The sequence below is a fragment of the Elephas maximus genome, chromosome 8 (assembly GCF_024166365.1).
Source record: "Elephas maximus indicus isolate mEleMax1 chromosome 8, mEleMax1 primary haplotype, whole genome shotgun sequence".
NCBI classification, from domain to species: Eukaryota; Metazoa; Chordata; class Mammalia; order Proboscidea; family Elephantidae; genus Elephas; species Elephas maximus.
This window is the reverse complement of record NC_064826.1, coordinates 46,824,868-46,847,106: the sequence shown is the minus strand read 5'-3', so window position 1 is coordinate 46,847,106 and position 22,239 is coordinate 46,824,868. Positions and strand designations below refer to the sequence as shown.

At 38.5% G+C, this 22,239-nt stretch overlaps 1 protein-coding gene across 3 annotated transcripts in view; it reads right to left on the bottom strand.

Annotated features, from left to right (window-relative positions):
• The window catches only part of CCDC146 (coiled-coil domain containing 146), a 177,164-nt gene that overhangs the window by 139,645 nt on the left and 15,280 nt on the right, over positions 1-22,239 (bottom strand). For all 3 annotated transcript variants that reach the window (XM_049893077.1, XM_049893079.1, XM_049893078.1), the window contains exon 2: positions 9,439-9,608. In XM_049893077.1, the coding sequence (XP_049749034.1) occupies positions 9,439-9,597 (159 nt within the window). In that variant the 5' untranslated portion in view covers positions 9,598-9,608. The remainder of the gene's footprint in view (positions 1-9,438; positions 9,609-22,239) is intronic.

Here is a 22,239-nt window from a genome sequence, read left to right as displayed (position 1 = left end):
GTGGAAAAATGATTCTAATTAAATTTTAGTTTAAGGTGAAACATTTTGCTTTGTATCTTATCAAAATAACTCCATAATACTTTGCTGATAGGAGATACTTCAAAAATTAATAAATTTTCAACTGTATTAATGTCCCTACTTAACCTTCTGTTTAAAATTTGTTATTTTCTTCTGGCACCTAAGTCAGAATTTATAACAACTCTGACAGAAAAGACAAACAAGTTTCTATGCTCTCCAAACACTATTTTACTCCCATGGTTACCATGGCAGAATTTACTGATAAACAAATTCTGCTTAAGTACAGAGCACTTTGTAAGTTATTTGGAAGCCAAAATATTTCTTATGTAAATAAATAGCAAAGTTTTTATTTTCATTTGTTTAATAAAATCATTGTTTTAAAATGTGAATATCATTTATAAATGAATGGTATTGATGCTGGGATACATTTTTATCCCTAGACTATATTTTGTAAGCAGTCCCTGGGTGTTGCAAACAATTAAGTGCTCAACTACTAGCCAGAAGTTTGGCGGTTCGAACCCACCCAGAGATGCCTCAAAATACAGGCCTGAGCATCTGCTTCTGAAAGATCCTAGCCTGTTCTACTCTGCATACATGGGGTCACCGTGATTAGGAATAGACTCACCGATAAATAACAACAACAAAATATTTTGTAAAATTTTTGTTCTTACCTGAACAAGCCAACTATTAGAAATCTACAGAGGCCCTGATAGCATAATTGTGGAAGGTCGACATGAAAGATTCTTGATGAATGCAGGTTTGGCATTTAACACACTGAACTGCTAGAATAGGCTTTTTCAAATTGTATCCCTAGAGACCCTAAAGTTCTGCAGATATATTTTAGGACTGCCAAAAGGAGTGGTGTTGGGAAAGATGCCAGGAAAAAGTCTGATGTGTGAAACACTGCTCACCCGGAATAAGGGTGCTTTTTTGCGGGTGGGGGGTGGGGGGACTACATCTTTGATTTCACTTAAATAAAAGATTTTTTTTTCCAAAAAGCATTTGAAAAGCATTGCTTTCCCACTGCATATTACTTTGGGGGTTCAGCTTGCAAAATAAAATTGGAATAGATGTATGGTTGGTTCTGACTTGGTATGATATCTCTAACTTTAAACACTGAAATCTCTGACAGCTTAGGCCTGACTTCATGTGAAAAATTCAGAAACTTGAAAGAAATTTCTCGTTTTTCAGTTTGCCTACTGTGTTTCAGTAACATGCTTACTTCAATGGAGGGTTTTACTAATTGCCATGTACCTTCACTCTTTTGAAAACCTTGGCTGCACTACACAAGACAGTCAGTTATATAAGAATTTGCAAAAAATATCAAGATGAATGCCAGGTACCTCCTACTCTCAAAGTTCTTAGAAGCTACTATAGATTAGCTTAAAAAACAGAAAAGAAAATCATAAGGACATAAGGTAAGCACAAGCGCTACATGGGGAGGTTACAGAAGAAGGTTCCTTTTGTCAGGAAGTGGCATGCTTTAAGGGAAGGTGGCATTGAGCTGTTCTTGAAAGGCAGGTAGAATTCTGAAGCACAAAAATGCTACTGGACCAGGTAGAATGAGCAAAGTCATCGGTAAACTGGGAGCTGATTAGGTAAACGGTTACACATCTTATTTGGCTGGAACATGGAGTACGTAGGAGGGAACAGTATAAAAGGGGAGAAAAGAATGGAGGACTGACCGTAGGTTAAGGAGGTAGTATTTAATCCCTATGATAAGGCAAAGAAAAATTCAAATCTAAAAATCTACAATCTCCCCTGCCACCTACTAATCACTCAGTTCTGTTTTTTGGGCCTCTGAGGGGATGTTGTGTTGTAGTACTGGGTGGAAAGGAAAATTGGAAGGAACCCTGAATGCTGTTTTACAAAGTAACCAAGTAGCCAAAGATATCAAGGAGAAGATGAGTGGACACACAGAAGGGGGGAAAAAAACAAAACAGGTGGGAAGACAAGTTTCTAGAGGAGTTTTAAAAGAGAGGAGGAGAAGGGGTGTAGGAGTGGCATCTGCTGTGATAAAGAATTTTAGGAAGATTTGCTGCATGATGCACTGTGGAGCTCCCTCTTCTAGTTCTAAAGGAACCGTTAGTAAGCCATGTTGTTCACTGAGGACTTCTGGAGGCAGATTTGTGTTTCCTTTTGGCTGTGCTAAGATGGGCGTTAAGGTGGGACCAAGAAGGCCCAGTTTTATTTAGTGTACAAGTTCTCTGTAGAGAGCATGGGGTTTCCCTAGTGGTGCCTCAGGGGGGCCTGGAGAGTGGGGGGTGGGATTGAAGTAGGTGTAAAGGGGAGAGCACAGAACTCAGGTTCAAAGAACTTGAATGACTTATTGAAGTTTACACAGCTGCTTCATGAAGAGCTAGAACCACCACGCCTGTCAGATTTTTTTCCCCCAAAACTATTAAGATTTAAGGTAATTTGAGCCTATCTATTTTTTTTATTCTCAGCAACACAGTAGTTAAGAGCTACAGCTGCTAACCAAAAGGTCAGCAGTTTGAATCCACTAGCCACTCCTTGGAAACACTATGGGGCAGCTCTACAGCATCCTGTAAGGTCGCTGTGAGTCAGAATTCACTGGATGGCAACGGGTTTGGTTTGGTTTTGTTATTCTCAGTGGTAGCCTTTATAGATGGCAAAATTCCTGTCTTCTTAATCTGAGGTTTGATGACGGGTAAGTCTTGTGCTCTCTTATTTCACGTTTCTGATGCCACCCAGGTATACCTGTTTGCCTCCACCTCTTAGGTAGGTACAGTCTAGAAATATGTAAAGAACTTCTACCTCAGAAGATAACTTTGCCTCAGAAGACGGCATTGGGTTCTAAATTTGCTGCTGGTATCTCCTTTCTGTTGCCACTGTACAAACATATATACCAGACGCAACAAAAACTTGCTGAGGGGCGGGCCATTGCTACATTTTCCTCTGGTTCCTAATTCTAGGTCTGGTATATGGTAGATGCTCAGTAAAGCTTTATAGAAACAGTAAAGAAAGAAAATCAAACACAAGAAGCAATGAAACCCCAATTCCTTTTTGTCCCCAATTTTCAACACTCTTTTGACTCTCATTTGCCACTAATCATGGCCTGTTCAGAAAGCAAGGTTTTTCTGACAACACCCCGGACTCTCATTAGAACTAATCTTCATGTTTATTATTCTGAAGGTGCAAAGAATAAGGGCACCCTAACACGGGGCCTTTCTTTTCTCTTACCTGAATTCTTCTGCAGTCTACTTTGGCAAGTGGAATATTGCCTGTATTGGCAAAAAAATATGTATATATATGTGTATGTATATCCATCTATCTCACTATATATAATTTCATTATATAATATATAATTATATAATATTATGTAATATTTTTTTTGTTTTCTTTTTTATATATAATTTCATAGTGAAAAAATATGGGGAAAAATGGAAACTATATTGTTTAATAAACTCTGTTTAAAGTTCCTTGACAGACAAATAAAATCTTGAAAAATTATTCTTGCAAGGCACATCCTAAGGTCTTCTCCCATATGGGAGTTTACTTTATTTGCAGATGCTCCCCACTTGTGGTGTGTGTGTGTGTGTGGGTGTGAGTATACATATATATATATTGTATTTTAGAGTGAAAAATTATTTATTAAAAAATGGAATCTATATTGTTTAATAAACTATCAGTCTGTTTAAAGCTCCTTGACAACCAAATAAATCTTGAAAAATTATTCTTGCAAGGCTGCCTGGATGTCCAAAGGAAAAGTGAAAACATGCCAATGATAGCATGATTTGTTGAAAAATTTTACAAAGACATTTAGGTTATAAAAATGCATATCTTCGAAGTACAGCAATTAGTGAGGTGTGATAGCTAAGAAAAGGATAGAGGAACATATAAATAATAGCATCAAAGATTTACTTTATTTTTTGTTTGACCACAGAGTTTGTTTAAAAAGCCAATTCATAAAATTCTAAAATAGTGGTGTTTAAATGTTGGCTTGAGGGCTATTAAGTAAAATGTTTGCTAAAATAGGAGACAGGAGGCTAGGTTTCACTACTGGCTCTGCATCTGCCTAGCTGTGTCCTACTCCTTATGGAATCACTACGAAAATTGAATTACATACGTGAAACTACTTTCACTGTAAGCTCCTTAACGTGGGAATCTTGCCCTTTCATCTTTGTAACCAGTTAGTTTATTAGCTAATTAATATGTTAAAGAAATAGAAGATATTTTAATTTCTTGAAAAATATTTGAAATTTTATTAGGGATCACCACAAGAAATTCTCCAGTAACTCTATAGCAAGTCCAAACTAGAAAATGAACGAATGTTTAGTCGCATAAGCAAAGCACCAATATTTTTAGTAATTTAAGATTTTTATTAAAAAAATTTCAAAATTAATTTACTATCTGGTACCACCCTTACAAAAACCAAATGTATAAGAAGTAAGTATCTTTTGTCTGTGTGAATAACTCAGTAATAGAGATAACTTTAAAGGTATGGAATTAGGTAAAAAGATGGCAACATGTTTTTATAAATACAGAATGGTAGGCTATGCTGTTAAATATATATAAGTAATAAGTTGCAGCCCTTTCAGAAAGTAATCTGAATATTATCAAGAACCTACTATATTGACATTTCCAGCCTAAGGACTTCTCCGGTAAGCTCCAGATCCACTTACTGGACATTATCCTAAGACCTGTTGCTTCTTCTGTATTCTCTATACTTGTGTTATCATCATCCAGCCAATTTCTTAAGTCAGAAACCCAAACGTCATTTTACTCTACCCACTGCCTCAACTCCCATCCACTCAGATACTAAGTCCAGCATTTTTTACTTCCTTAATATCTCTCCTATGTATAATCTCTCCTTTTTTTCCTATTGCCACTGCCTTGGTTCAGTCTCTCTTTACATCTTACCTTGGTCACTGAAATGGCATCCTAACTGGTGATGTGGTAGGAGAAGGGAGAGAACCAAGTGAAAGAATACAGGAGGACAATTAGGTTTGAGAGAAGAATAATGAATTTAGTTCCGAGCATGTTTAAGGTATGCTGGGATCATCCAGGTGAAGATATTATAGGTATATGCGTACATGGGTGTGGGCAAGGCTTAAGGACAGAAGCGTAGGTTCAAAGTAGAAACCATGGATATGGATGAAATATCCCCTTTCATGTCCTACTCTACCATCCATCTGTCAGTTTGTCATACTGTGGTAGCTTACACCACAGTTGCTATGATGCTGGAAGCTATACCACCAGTATTTCAAATACCAGCAGGGTCAGCCATGGGGGACAGGTTACAGTGGAGCTTCCACACTAAGACTAGGAAGAATAGCCTGGCAACCTACTTCTGAAAATTAGCCAATGAAAGCCCTATGGATCACAACAGAATATTGTCCGGTATAGCGTTGGAAGATAAGCCTGTTAGGCTGGAAGGCACTCAAAACTCACAATGGCTGCAACAATGGACTCGAGCATACCCACAATCATGAAGGTAGCACACAACTGAACAATGTTTCTTTCTGCTGTACATGAGGTTGCCATGTGTCTGAGCCAAGGTGAGGGAAATTAACAACAAATGCCCTAAACCAAACCAAAAACCAAATCCATTGCCGTCGAGTTGATTCCAACTCATATGCTCTACTGCCCCCCAAGAGTCTTTTCTGCATCACCTCAGTCCATAGTGATTGTTCCTCCCTTTCAGTCTGAATAACATTGTTTGCACCTTCCAGGTCCACAACCATATGCCTTTTGTTGACATTTAATATTTCAAGTTTCTTTTCCCCAAATTAAACTTCTAAAGGATCAAAAAAAAAAAAAAAATCCAAACCTGTTGCCTTAAAGTCGATTCCGACTCATAGTGACCCTATAGGACAGAGTAGAACTGCCCCATCGGGTTTCCAAGGAGCACCTAGTGGATTTGAACTACCAACCTTTTGGTTAGCAGCTGTAGCTCTTAACCACTATGCCACCAGGGTTTCCTAAAGAATAGGAACTTTTTATATGTTTTTTATCCATGAATCTGCATGGTGTCTAGAACAATGCAACACACAAAACAAAGGAGGAGTTGATGGGATACATTTGGTTTCAGTAGCTTTAATAATAATGATAAACGACATTACTTAGAACAGCACCTGGCACATAGTGGGTGTTACATAAATATCTGTTAAATGAATTAACACTTAACGTCCCCTATTTCCCTTCAAAATCTTCTTGACATCTTAATTTGGCCAAATTTGACATGCAACTTAAAACTTGGATACAAATACTGCTATTTATTACACATTTTGTAAGAAGTCCAACAGTTCAGTTTTAAATATAAGCTGTCTCAGTGAAAAGGCCATGCATCCACAAACCTAGTCCATCTTTATCTACTCACTCACAATTGCTTGTATACACCCACATTCCACTTTTACAGAATTCTGTATTCTATTCCAACTCACACTTTTACTTCCTTAGTGTTTCCTCCTATTTCTAACTTTCCCTTGCACCTCCCAAATATCCCTGCACTTCCTTTTCTCTACCCCTTGGCTAAGGGAGGTCAAAGGCCTAACAACAATTGGTGCAACTGTCTTCATGAAATGAAGAGAAGGGAGGAGCTGACTGGCTCTTGGTGAAAAGAATAGAGCCAAAACACTTATGCCAAATTACTTCATGTTTTGATTCTGGCTCTTGACATTAAGACAAGAATGGTTCTATGGCTTCCAAGTACTGCAGAAGTTCAACATTTGACACTCTGGTACTAGACAGCTGAAGTCACATTTATAAATCGGTACTACTTCACATAACCACATATGGAAAGAGTGAAGTAGGAATCCTAACTTGGGGAATACCATGAAAGCTATAACTTATATTGCCCCTGCATGTGTGACAGCAACTAACATCATGCTTTGAAGAAAGAGGTGCACAAACTATTCCTTGAATGAATGGATTTTCTTAAAAAAAAAAACACACACAGAAGGAACTTGGAAAATTTTACTGTGTATACATTATAACTTAACAAAAATTTTAAGAGAAAAAGAAAATGGAAGCAGGGCCAAATTTTCAATGGAACAAGAAAAATTTGCGAAGTTCCAGGCCTCACAGTCAGGCAGTAATGGCAGAGCTGGGGAGCAGGTGTCCAACATTAACCCACACAGTATATTGATGGGAGTCCTGTGGCTTAGTTCCCAAGCATCACTTTGAACGTTTATCCCAAAGTGTCAGTTAACACCATATAGTTACTGCCCTGTTAGATCTTATTGCTTAATGTGATCATATATCAGTGGAGAATCCTAAATTTTCTATGCAAAATATTTTGTGAAGAGGTAGTCAATAAATATCTGCTAATGACTAAGTACCAAGTAACCAGTACAGCCTACAAATGCTGGAAGAGTAGAGAGGTGGGAAAAATCTCCGTGGGCTGACTGCTCAGGCAAAGTTTCCCTAAAGACATGGGACCTAAGCCGAGCTCTGAAAGATTACAAACAGATGTAGGGGCTTGAAAGAGTGGCCCATGAAAGTTTTTGTTAGTGGTTTTTTTTTTTTTTCTTTCCTTTTTTCAGTCTTTTAGCTTATATAGCACAGTCTTTTAAGAGGCAATGTGATCAGGCAGGTTTATGTACAGCCATGATCTTACAGCATGCATTCAGGATATCGGCCAGTTTCCTTAGGCATTTGAGTTTATTACCTCTGAATAGGGGAAAGTCTCTGCTGAGGGAAACCAGCGCGAACAGTAAAATGTGATGGCCTAAGTGAACAATTAGATAATAATAGCAGGTTGGACCCAAATCACTATGAGTCAGAATTGACTCGACAGCAGTGGGTTTGGTTTTGGTCCACATGGCCTGGTGGCACAGTGGTTAAAGTGATTGACTACTAACTGAAAGGCCGGCAGTTTGAAACTGCCAGCAGCTCTGGTGAAGGAAGACGTGGCAGTCTGCTTCCACAGAGACTCACAGCCTTGGAAACCCCATGGGGTCGCTACGAGTCAGAATCAACTCGACGGCAAGTAATACTAGATGAAAACGGGACATCTATCTTTTTCAACTCAGTAGCACTAAGCCAGTTGTGAGATGAGCACTAATAACAATAAACACTGCAAGAGGCTTCTGGTTGCATCAATGTGATACCAAGCATCTGGACCTCTAGAAGTGGATTTCTGATTGTTTCTTTCAGTTTGCATCGGAACTCTTGGTGTTCTGTGGCTACAGCTGCTGTTTAGTCAGCTGAAGGAGGGCAACTTTGTATAAAGTAGGGTTAAAAAGGCTTATAAGACTCAAAACTTGGAGGAATGTTGAAACAATTTAGAAAGTAATGCTATAGATGTCTATTAATAACAATATCCTAGTGGAATGTATTATGAAAATGAAAGGGCTCCCTGAAGTTGTCTAAATCAATGCTTTGTCCTGCCAAATTTTGCTGGTGTAGGAAACAGTTCTCATGCAGTAAGACTACCAATGTTGACAACGGTAATAAAATTACCAATGTTGAAAGGGTAGGTGAGACAGTTATCTGACTATAATTGCAGGTTCTTCCACATTCACTTTATCAGGGGCTGGTCATGCCCATTGGTTAATAACCATAATTTTTGCATTCATGTGTGTTGAGAGCTCATGAAAGATTTAATAAATTGTTACACTGAGAATCAACATGCACTAGAAGTTGTTCTAAGTTCACCTTTGATGTCATAAAACAAACTTTTATCTTTGGCTTAAAAAACTTCAATATAATTTTTTTATTGTTAGTATGTATTTTGCAGAAATAAATCATTAAACTCTGGATTATTTTGATTTGATTGAAATTATTAAGGAGAGTGGTGTAGAAGTAGAAACTCTATTGCAAAGCTGGACATATGATAGATTTTTAGCAGAAATAGAGAACCCTATTCACTTAAAAATATTTAGAGGTATGCTATATATAGCTCAAGCATGACAAACAGTTGCATATGAGGTCAGTTATTTAAAAAAAAATACATAGGCATGTTCTAAATGTTCATCTTTTTAAAAATCAGGCAATGAGAATATATAACTTATCATTTTCCTCTTTTTGCTTCTCTAATGATGGGAAATAGAAAATTTCAGTGCTTACTCCATTGTAACTATCTTTAGTGGCAAATGTATATTCTTTCTATCATTACCTGACAAAATCTTTTATCCTCATTTTATTGAAGCACAGTTTATGATGCAATAAATTTCCTCTTTTACTTCATTTATCAACCCATGAAATAGACTTACCTGGCTGCACAAGTGCAAATGTTTATCATATGATAAAAGTATCGGAACCTACTCTGCTGCATTGTTCCAGGATTAAAGGACAACCTCTTAGAAAAGAGGGTAGGGACACTTTTGTTTTAAAGTGGTTCAAATGCCTATAAAATATATGTAATAAATGATTTTGATAAATAGCTCCATCTGAATTTTTAAGTATATGATGATGACTCAGGTCTTATTGTAGTAATACATACAAAGAGATTACCTCATGCAGAAAAAGGAAAGCTGGAGTCGTAGATAAATCAACAGACCGCTCATCTCGAAAGTTAGTTGTGGGTGCTACGGCATAAATAGGGTCTTCTTGATCCTTTACATCCTTCTTCTCTTCCTCTTCTTGTTCTGTGTCTGTACTACTGTCTCCCATTTCTCACAATTCTAAAATGAAATCATTCCATATTTAGCCATTTAGGAGTGTTTTCACTTACAAAGTGAAAGCAATGGAAAAACATTAAAGTGAGCAAAACTCAACTGGAATAGTTATTTTCCAATGAAGCTAGGCGTCAGTAAAGCTACTTGTAATCACGTTATTTGAAAAGGTTGCTTTGCTGTAAAGATGTTCTCTATTACTAGATTCGAAGCCATAATTCTAATCTTAAAAAAGAGGCTGTTTTTGGCATTAATCGGAAAATAAATCATATAATTTGAATGTAAGCTCCGTGAGGACAGAATTCTAGTTTTGTTCACTGAGTATTGTGGTAGGCACTCAATTACTCTTACTATGAATACAATGAATATAAACTTCACCCTTAAAATGTAACATAGAATTAATGCAAATTAATTTTGGTAAATAAAATTAACAGCCAGGCTGTGGTATGGGCATCTGCAAGGTGAGAGGGGTAGGAGCAGGCTCCTGTGGAGCCAAGTCTAGGGAAACAATGAAACAGCAAGTTCTCTGTGGAGCCAAGTCTAGGGAAACAATGAAACAGCAAGTTCTATTCAGCAATGGTTGCAGCAGTGGTAGGAATGGTGAGCTTCTGATCACAGGTTACAGACTCTTATCGTCATTTGAGTGCAAGGAACAAAAGGATTACACTGAGAATGCAAGCCAGTATTAACCTAAACATTTATTAAACAAGTAGGCAGGAACCTCTCCAGCTATCCCATCAGGTTAATCATCCTTTCCTTTCTGATACCTTTAAAATCTATATCTTGTACGTACTTCTCTCATTGCCCTTAATATAATGTGATTTCTATTTTTATATTGTCTCCCTTATTAGAGTCCTGAGAACAGGCAGGGTATCTTATTTATCTCTGTAACTTAACACCTAGCAAATAGTACACAGAACCCTTAAAAATATTTGCCAAGGGAACAACCAAGTTCTTCTAGTCTTCTAATGTTTAAAAAAGAAAAAAAAAATTGCAATTGAAAATAATTTGCTTGATTTTTCAGAATTAAAATGTTTAATTTTAGGTCAGTGAAGTAACAATAATTTATTCACTCCTTATTGGAAAGTTAGTTTGCCCCAAACCAAAGTCTCATGAGAGCAAAACTGAAGTTCTTCTGTGATTACTGTGGGAAACTGCTAATAATAGCTTCAAAAATGTTTCTTCTTCCCCAAATCATATTGACAGGGTCAGCTACATAATTTGCAGGGCCCAGAGCAAGATGAAAATGGAGGGCCCTTTGTTTAAAGAGAGCCCTGGTTGCACAGTGGTTAAAGTGATTGACTGCTAACCCAAAGGTTGTTGGTTCAAAACTACCAGTGGCTCTTTGAGAGAAAGATGTGGCAGTCTGTTTCTGTAGAGATTTACAGCCTCAGAAACCCTATGGGATCACTATGAGTCGGAATCGACACGATGGCAGTGGGGCTGGTAGGTTTTTGTTTAAGGAGCAAGGAAAAAAAAAAAATTTATTACTTATAAATATAAGAGTAATAGCAATACATGACTAACAACATAAACTTACAAATTACAAGAAAATTAATTTTTTGGTGTTATAATTTTATATAATACAATAAATAACTTTACTAATGTGATATCTTGTTTGATCATAAGATTTTTTTTTGGCTCTCTTTTCTGCAAATTCATTTATTAAGTCATCAAAATTTATACTTTTGGCAACCTCATTTTCAATTGGTTTAGCTGAAAATAATGGTCATTGCTCTAAGCAAATGCAAGATTGCAAATAATTTTTGCGAATTTTTAATTTGGAGAAGAATTTTTCTACAGATACATCTATTGCTAGAACGGTTAAAGTGTTTTATAAGCTATGATAACATTTGGATAAATTTATAATAAATTATTTCAGAATATATTTAGATTTAATGATTCTCATGGAACAATCTTTTTAAAAAGATTTAACTCTTCATACAAATCAATTTTATTCAAGTGTCAATTAATTTTAATGTAAATTTATTCAACATTAATTTTAAAGTTTCCTCTGACATTTCCTGTAATTTGTAGAGGTTGTGCAAGAACTCAAATAGTGCTCTACGGCTTGTAGCGACAAGCTGTCCCTCTGACTCTGTGGTATTCAACCAACTGCGGATTGAAAGAAAAAAAAGAAAGTTCCAAAAAGCAAAACTTGAATTTGTGGAAAGTGAGCACTATGCTGAATCCATGAGAATGAGGTGATGTGTAGGCATCCCCTGCTGTAGCCTCCCACGATTTCACAGATCCTCATTCTCTCTCCAGCACTTGTCGTTTGAGCATTGTTCTCCTCGGGTCTCGTTTGTTCACTACTTGTGTTGTGTGCACCCTTTGTTTGTGTGAAAAAATGGCTCCTACAAAGCAATTAAGTGGTCAAAACAATCCTTCAAAGGCTAAGTGTGAGGAGGTTGAGCAGAGAAGAGGAAGGAGTTCAAGGCTAGTAACAGATGGCTGGTTAGCTATGTAAACCACCACAACCTCCAGAACTTCAAGATCACATGCAAATCTCATCAGCTGACGCCCAGACAGCATCAGTGTTCCCAGAAAAGCTGAAGAAACTCATAGAAGAGACAGGCTACCTTCCAGAGCAGGTCTTCACTTATGATGAAACAATGATTTACATAGCATTTGCACTGTATTAGGTATTATAGATCATCTAGAGATGATTTAAAGTATATGGGAGGATGTGCATAGGTTATATGCAAATAATACTACACCATTTCATATAAGAGACTTGAGCATCCTTGGATTTTGGTATCTGCGGGGGTCCTGGAACCAAACCCCCATGGACAGTGAGGAACGACTATAATTCGAAACCTCTGTTTATGCATTCTATCACTGTGTCTTCAATTATAAAATGCAATTTTTTGTCATCCTTACTAATACTTGGATCATTCAAAGCTTCATACGAAAATAGCGTTCTTTCTGCCAAATGCAATGATCTCTAAATTTAATTTCTATTTCTAAGCCTGTGGATATTTGATTTGCAATGTTGCAGCAGGTTTCAAAACTAGTGATTTTAAACTCTTTGAAGAATTCTAACAACTCCCTGATATGCTCTATTGCAATATCCACGTGTTTGCTCTTATTTTTTAATACTTTACTGACAAAGTTTACTGTACGAGCAACAACAGTTCCTGTCTCGATGCTCAGGCTGGAGAGTTAATATCTGTGCAGATGCCACAGGGACAGGCTTTCAAGGACCGGCCTCCCACTGTGAGTCCCAGAGCTGTCTCCATGCAGGGCCCCTTCTTTCTCCTGAGACAGTGGCTGCTGAGGCTGCCCCACTACTTCTGTTGTCACACAGCTTCTGCTACTATTGCCACTGTTACTGCCACTGATCTGGATCCATGTCCTGGCCTGCTGCCTTGGGATCTCATGGTGCCCCAAACTGCCCTGAGGTCTGCATACCAGGCCACCATGCCAACTGCTCAATACTTGTGCTGCCTGCCTTGGCCACAGGCTCAGGCCTGCACATGTGCACACTGCCACCTGGCCTATTTCTGCTTCTCATGTACATGCTCAATTGTCCTATCAGACTTCACTTACAAAATATGAGTTCAAAGATAAAATTATTAAGAATTTCAAGTGTAGGGTCCCTCTGAGAGCAGGGCCCTGTGTGACTGACTGCACAGGTCACACACCTGTGCAATATATAGCATACTGGCCATTGATTTGCTCATGTATTCAAGTAGTCCCACAGCAGTTTCTAAAAGGTCCTCTGCATTGGTTGCAAGGTCTCCACTAGTCCATTTTGATGGTAGTGGGATGGCTGCCCTTCTGGGAGACAGAGAGCTTGTAAGGTGTCTCCACTGCATTAAAGAATGCTAATTCTTACCATCTGCTCTTTTGATCTCTGAAATGTATGAATCTGCACTCAATCAACAGAACAGTGTACCAGCACTCTTCTCTCGCCAGAGAAAATAACTCAAATTGCAATAATTTTAAGGGCCAGGTCTTCTGTTAAATATGTATCCTCCCATGTGTATCTTATTAGATTAGCCACTGCTTGATGATTTCCTTAATATGGAAAACATGTTCGAAAATATGAAGCCAGAAGGCCTGGTAGGTTCTGGGTCTTGCATTTATTAGTCAAGTGGCCACAGGTATGCCATTTATACACTGAGTCTGTTTCCTCTTCTCTAAAATGGGAATAACAATAACTTTTCTGTTTCAAAAAGAAGATGCACAGATAAAATATGATAATTCATTTTGACTCCTGGCTTCTACTTTGCTATCTCCAGTTTTCTTCTACAGACATAAATTATAACATGTACTTGTTTTCATCCTCCTGATGCAAGAATACTTGATAGGTGGTAGCATTTACTCCCATCAGGAGGCACAAAATGTCTGGCTGTCTTTCTTTATGTGATAACAGCCATTAATATATGGACTTCCTTCCTTTAATGCGTATCTTTTTTTTTTTTTTTTTCAATATCATAAAGCAGTTTTAAAAAAGAACCTATTGTTATTAAGGCATCACAACACTTTACATCTAGGGAGCAATCACAATTCATTGTTTAAAACTTTGGAAAGCTGGAAATAATTTGGCTATATATCTAGATTGTGTACATGAGCTAAACTATATATATACTCAATCATTTCATGGATAAAAAATAGCAAATGTTAATGACTATTCCAGAAAAAAATTTCCTTCAGCACATTACACCCCATCTGTTATTTTAAAATTTTTAATTAAGAAAAATTTCAAATGTAAACAAAAGTAGAACAATATGCACAACTAAGTAAATTCCTGTGATTTTTAGGGCTAGCATATTTATCTGTTTGTTTTTAATAACTATGTAAAATACTTACATGGTTCTAAAGTTAAATCTACAAAACAAGGGATGCTTGGAGAGATAAAGCTTCTATTCCTGTACTCTTTTCCTATTCCTTCCTTTCCTTTAGAGGTAAAATGTTCTTTAAAAGTTTATTCTTCCATTTTCCTTTTAGGACACACACATGCAGAAATTCCTCCCTCCCCCATTTTTTAGATAAATTGAACCATACTATACTCATCGTCTACCCTGCTTTGACTTTGTTTTTCACTGAATAATATATCCTGAAGAACACCACACTAATATACAGAGATAGTCCTCATTCCTTTTCACAGCTGCAGAGCATACCTTTGCATAGATGCAGTATAAGTTATTCAAGCATCCCTATTTATAGACACATGGGTTGTTTCCAGTTTTCTGCTATTATAAATAATGTTGCCGTGTATAGTACAACAGTTATTTAAATATATTTAATGGCCCTTAGAATCTTTATAATCAAGATAGCATTAACTTTGAAAACTTAGGTTCGGGCAGTCCTCTCAAAGCACTCCACCTTTAAATGGTGCAGCAACCTGAGCTACAGAAGATGGTACCTTGCTGAACTTGCACAATTTCCTCAGTTATGTGAAGTTTTCAATTTCTGTTATCCTGAAAACAGTGTGAGTATTTTAAAGCAGTTAAAGCATTTTACATAGGGAAACAATAAAAAGACACTACAGCAGAGTTCTGACAGACATTATCAGACAAACTTCAACTCTTAGGAAAGAAAGCAGAGTGAGTGGGAAAGTAAGAAAACACAACAGACGCAAATACAAAAGACTCACGTGAATAAAAACCTAAACCACCAATTAATGTAATTCAATAATAGGAAGGAAAAGGTTTAAATAATAACAAAGTTTAACAGATAAAACAATAAATATTCAAGGCTTAGTTATATAGGACTGCAATGCCCTTTGTATTAATGTTACCTTACTGTAGGCAATTTGAATAATTGATAGTGGTAAATAAGACAACGGAATAAAATATATTCTCAGGCTACAGTGATATAAACAAGAAAATACTTATAAAACACCTTATATTCCTGGTGTAGGAAGAACTACATAGCTGTGAAGTATTCTAGTTTTAGAGACTTGTATCTCCAGAAAAACTAAATCAATTAAGGAAATATTTATTGAGTTCTTCTGTGAAAACCAAGAATCTGCAAAGATGAGGTTCTTTCCCTCAGTGATTACAATCTAATGAGGAAGCAAGACAGAGAAATAACTAGCTCTGTGTCATTCAAGGCAGAGTAAAATAAAACCAAATACAAAGCAATGTTCTTACCAAGGTAGATAAGGCTTACCTACAGTTGCTCGTGGCCTGGAATTTGGACTTTAATTTGTAGGTATTGTGAGTCACTATATTTTTCATAAAGAGAAGTAATCTGAGTTTGTAAAGATGCTGGTGACAATGAAAAGAATGGTTTAGAAACTGGGTAAATTTGGAGGAAAGGAGCCAACCATTATGCTAGTGGCAGAGGATAGATACAGTGGTGAGCAAAATCAGACAAAATCCACGCTCTCAGGGAGCTAACAGATTGGTGGACAAGACACTAATCAAAGAATCACACAGATAAATTAAAAAAAAAAATTGTAACTGAAATTAAAAAAAAAAACCCATTGCCACTGAGTCAATTCCAACTCATAGCGACCCTACAGTGACCCTATAGATCAGAGCAGAACTGCCCCATAGGATTTCCAAGGGTATAATCTTTATGGAAGCAGACCGCCACATCTTTCTCCAGCAGAGCGGCTGGTGGGTTTGAATCACCAAACTTTCGGTTAGCAGTCGAATGCTCAACTACTGCACCACCAGGGCTCCCTGTAACTGCAATACCAAACCAAATCCAGTGCCATCGAGTCGATTCCGACTCATAGCGACCCTGTAGGACAGAGTAGAACTGCCCTATAGAGTTTCCAAGGAGCGCCTGGCAGATTCGAACTGCTGACCTCTTGGTTAGCAGCCGTAGCTCTTAACCACTACGCCAACAAGGTTTCCTATAACTGCAAGAGGTGCTATGAAAGCATGGCCCACAGCAGCAGGGTTGCTATGCATTGCACACTTCCAGGGGGCACCATTCCCACAGCAAATTCTGCAGTGAAGCAGCCTGACTAGAAGGTTAGAGGATGAGAGCCTGAGCCGAAGCAGTACCATGCTATGCTGTAGGAGTCTGAAGAATGGAGAAATGGTCTCACCAGGCTTTCTAGAGGTCTTATTTCCTTCCTGGAAGGAAGAGCACATGAACTGAGCTTTGATACAGAGAAACAAAAGCCCAATGAAGGAAAAAGGAAGCATTATATAAAAGCTTATCACAGAAAAAATACTTAACTTCTCTATTACCACATTTCATCTAGGGATTAGAAAGTAAAGCCAAAATAGGAAGCTTCACAGAGGATAATTTAGCAATAAACATTGCAGAGCATGTCTTGTTTTGTAAGACACACCACTACTTCCTCTTCTCTAAAGCTAAACATAGGTGATCCCCACTTTCTTTTGATTTGAACTGTTAAGGAAACTTTTGTTGACAGTTACAAGAAGTGTGTGCAAAAAACAAATACACGCTCCAGAGAACCTGTTAGCACTAGTGAATGGGGCAAGGTACACAGACGGTGTGACCTCTTCAAAGTAATACGGCAATGCTTGCTTTAAGAAGGATGTAGCAGGAAACCACGTTGTCTTTCGATATTACTCATCACTGAACGAGTGCAAGGCTTACTCCTTTTAGAATAGCAGGGTGTAATGTAAAATCAAACATAACGTTGCTCTCCAGGCTCCACACGGGACCTGAGCTTTTCCTTTTGTAAAGGCGCTCCTCTAACTGCCCCAGAAACATGATTGTGTACTCTGCTCCCTAGGAGCTCACTGTCATAGAAGATTAACTTCATGGCTGTTTGTATAGCAACTTCAGAGCCAGACCTCTGGGAGGAAGGGAGAAGTCTGGAACACTTCCATTTTTTTGTTGTTGTTGCTGTTTGTTTTCAGTTACATAATATACTAAAAACCATAGAAATGTCAAAACAGGGTTGCAAAAATTGTGGTACATTTAAAGTTGTACAAGTGCCTCTCAATCCTGTCAGTTGGTTTCTGTGATTACGTGTATACTCTTTAGGAGATAATATTAAAAGTAGACATTTAAGGTTATTCCTGAGAGGACTCTCGTCCACACTATGACAGGCTCAGAACGCTGAGCAGCTAGTCTGACATGCAGCAGACCTTCACTTCAGATCCATTTACTGGATGACAACAACAACATCAGAGATTACCAATTTGACAGTCCTAAATGCAACAGAAACAGTTATTGCACATATTCACGCTAGATTTTTTACTCAATGTACAGTTACACAATACTCATTATTATGCTAAGACAAGATTAGACTGGAAACATTTTTTTAAAGACATTGATACAGATTTCAGGTTGTTTTTAAAAAGAGGGGGAAAATAGCTTTGTCAAAAAATCAAACCACAACTACTTTCTGTTCCTAAAAAAACAAAACAGCCTCTCAAAAAACAATTCTGCAAAAACCCCATTCAGACAGAAAAAAACGAAAACCTCTCCAGTAAGTATGTACAGACAAAATCTGCCCATAATTGAGGTATTAAAGTAACAATTTGGTTTGGACTACCTTTAATTAAAAACTCACATACACAAAGCAGAAAACTCTAAAAGGAAGCTTCAAATGTATATCTACCCTTTAAGAAAATGTTCATATGTATTAGAAAGCTAAAGCTTAAATTGAGCTCATGTATAACCAGTGATGAACCTTGTACCTGCCCAGGGTCACAGAGAACCTAAGGGTATCTTATGGGATAAGCTTCCCTGGGAGATGGAAGAATGCTGAGAGTGCTCTAGGCCTATTCCTTCCTCATTTCACTACCCTCTTGCCTCCTTCTGCCCACTCCCTTCCCACTCCAAACACAGATCCAAGAAGTGTTATCCCTCTTCAAAACTTCTTGCGTTTTTCTTCTTCTCAGAAACTTACATAGCCAAAGTGAGCTCTATGTTACTCACTTCTGAGTAGGTACAACATATGGATGGGCGGAGTGGTAGTTCAGTGGTAGCATTCTCACTTTCCATGTGACAGACCCAGGTTGCACCTCATGAGCAATCACCACCCGTCTGTCATTGGAGGCTTGTGTATTGCCATGATGCTGAATAGGTTTCAGCAGAGCTTCCAGACTAAGACAGGCTAGGATGAAAGGCCTGGTGATATACTTCTGAGAATCAGTCAGTGAAAAGCCTATGGACCACAACTACCCAGTCCTGCTGTGCATGGTGTCGCCATGAGTGGTGGACAACTTTTTGACAGTTAGCAACAAAACAACATATAGAGTCACGATGGGAAGCATCATCCTTGTGGCAGAACTGTCATATAACAGATGTGATTTTGTCTTCACCATACCCTCCTGATTGCCCTTGGCAGCATGCTGCCACTCTGCACTCCTGCCCAGTGATCACTTACCTGTGCACCCTAATAATAACATTTGTATGTTGCTGTTATGTGCTGTTGAGTTGATTCCAACTCATAGCAACACTATATGACAGAGTAGAACTGCCCTATAGGGTTTCCTCAGCTGTAGTATTTATGGGAGCAGATAGCCAGGTCTTTCTCTCCTGAGGAGCCAGCTACTGGAGGGCTCAAACCACCAAACTTGCAGTTAGCAGTTGCATGCTTAACCATCGTGCCACCAGAGCTACTTAACGTTTGTAGGGTCACTTATAATTTAAATAAAGCTCTTCCTCATATTATTTCACTTAATCCTTACAACAACCATGTTCCATAAGAGTTAATATTATCTCCATATTATAGAAGAAGAAGCTTTTGGTCAGAGAGTGTAAATGAAGTACCCAAGAACACACAGAAATAAAGAGCAGCATCTCTTTGAACCCATGTTCCCTGGCTCCACATCTCTAACTCTTTTCCATTACACCATATAGGACTCTCTTCATGGCCTTAGCAAAGCCCTTTCTTCTTGGCCTCGAGTAGCAGGAAGCAGGATCAAAGGTACAGAAAGGCTGATGGACTTCAATTTTGGTCATGCCAACAGTTTAAGATAGGATCCTTTTGGCAAAGAGCTGGAAAACACAGTGTAAATCATTTAGAGACTAATTCTTACAAAAAAAAAAAAAAAACAAACTTGCTGTCAAGTCAATTCTGACTCATAGGGACCCTATAGAACACAACAGAACTGCCCCCCTAGGGTTTCCAAGGAGCACCTGGTGGATTTGAACTACTGATCTTTTGGTTATCAGCCGAGCTCTTAACCACTATGCCACAAGCATTTCCACTAATTCTCACAGAAAACGAAAACCAAATCCATTGCCATTGAGTCGATTCCAACTCATAGTGACCATATAGAACAGAGTAGAACTGCCCCATAGTGTTTCCAAGGAGCCCCTGGTGGATGCAAACTGCCATCTTTTTGGTTAGCAGCTGAGCTTTTTTTTTTTTTTTAATTTTTATTGTGCTTTAAGTGAAAGTTTACAAATCAAGTCAGTCTCTCATAGAAAAATTTATATACGCTTTGCTATATACTCCTAATTGCTCTCCCCCTAATGAGACAGCTTGCTCCTTCCTTCCACTCTCTCTTTTCGTGTCCATTCTGCCAGCTTCTAACCCCCTCTGCCCTCTCATCTTTCCTCCAGATAGGAGACGCCAACATAGTCTCAAGTGTCTACTTGATCCAAGAAGCTCATTCTTCACCAGCATCTTTTCCTATCCCATTGGCAAGTCCAATCCCTGTCTGAAGAGTTGGCTTTGGGAATGGTTCCTGTCCTGGGCCAACAGAAGGTCTGGGGGCCATGACCACAGCGGTCCTTCTAATCTCAGTCAAACCATTAAGTCTGGGCTTCTTATGAGAATTTGGGGTCTGCATCCCACTGCTCTCCTGCTCCCTCAGGGTTTTTTTGTTTTGTTCCCTGTCAGGGCAGTCATCGGTTGTAGCTGGGCACCATCTAGTTCTTCTGGTCTCAGGATGATGTAGTCTCTGGTGTATGTGGCCCTTTCTGTCTCTTGGGCTCAAAATTACCTTGTGTCTTTGGTGTTCTTCTTTCTCCTTTGATCCAGGTGGGCTGAGACCAATTGATGCATCTTAGATGGCTGTTCGCTAGCATTTAAGACCCAGACGCCTCTCTCCAAGGTGGGATGCAGAATGTTTTCTTAATAGATTTTATTATGCCAATTGACTTAGATATCCCCTGAAACCATGGTCCCCAAACCCCGCCTCTGCTACACTGGCCTTCGCAGCATTCAGTTTATTCAGGAAACTTCTTTGCTTTTGGTTTAGTCCAGTTGTAGCAGCTGAACTCATAACCACTACACCACTAGGGTTTCCGCCAATTCTTATAGAACAGTGATTATTAAGCAGTTCATGAGGTGGTAAGACTGAGCTACAAAGAACAATGGGCAACAGAATGTGTTGTTATAATTACAAACCAAAAGAAAACCTTAACAAACACAGTGGGGCAAGAAACACTGGTCTTATATCTGTAATAATTTACAGTCATTCTGCAAGTCCATTCAGGCTTCAGGAATTCAAAGAGTTCCTTAATAGTTTCCAAACAAGGTAGTAGTGAGCACGAGCTAAGAGTTCCAAATCCTGTGGGAAGTTTGAAAGGCCCAAGTAGGTCTGAAGCTGACAATCTTCCAGAAGGTCGGTAAAGCATAGATTCTTTATGTCTGAATGCAGCCTAGACTCCTCACAAGTCCTCGGTCTTGCTATGAAAATGTACATGCTTTTCAAAGTTCACTTTCCTCCTTGCTTGAATTTTTTAAAAATGATATAAAGAAGGAAATGCGTAACATTACAATAGTCTATATCTTATCTAATTAGGCAGCTACCTTGCAAACCTGCTCTTTCATCTACCACTTTCATTCCCTCACACTGTGGTCAGTATGAACCGTGGGCCTACGCAGGTCTGTTTCCTTAGCAAAGAACTTCATGAAATATGTGGCTATTATGGCTCCCCATCAGCAGCAACCCAGCTTCCTTTCTCCCTCTTCCTCCTCCTGGTATTTCACGCGAGACTGGGAAAAATGGCTTTAACTTAGTCTAGCAGGATGACAGCATAAAGCCAAAAACCAAATCCATTGCCATTGAGCTAATTCCAACTCATAGACCCTATAGGACTGCCCCATAGGGTTTCCAAGGAACGGCTGGTAGATTCAAACTGCTGACCTGTTTTGGTTAGCAGCCAAGCTCTTAATCACTGGACCATGAGAGCATAGTGTAAGGGAAATGAAGTTTGCCAATTTAGGCTTGAATCTCATTCCACCTCGTCCTATATGGGGTTGGTCAAGATATTCAACCTCTAAGTGCCTGTTTCATAACTTCAAAATGACTTTAAGAGTTGTCGTGAAGATTAAATGGAACAAGGCATGTTAAGTCTCAGCCCAGAGTCCAGTACACAGTCCTCAATAAATGTTAGCTCCCTCTCACCACTGCTTTGTTTTTTTGCTCTCATTTATAATATGTCTTAAGTTATTCCAATGGGAAACAAATAAACAAACAGAGGTCTGCCTAGGGTTGGACCAAATTTCAGGAATCTCTAGGGTGGAAAAGATGATTTGGGTCCCCTCTAGCATAAATTTGTCCTAGAGTACTCCTTTGAGCTTTGATGTGAGAGTCCTGGTAGACCGAATATTTAAACCTGCTATGTGATGTTTAAATAAGACAGACAGAACACTGGGCACTGGGGCGGGGAGAAAGGAAGCAACACAGTTAAATAAAAATCCTTAAAAGATTACATGTGAAATCTGAGTCAGGGTCAGAGCCAGCCTTAGACAATTAGTGAAGTAGGCAAAATTCCCTCTTTCGTGTCT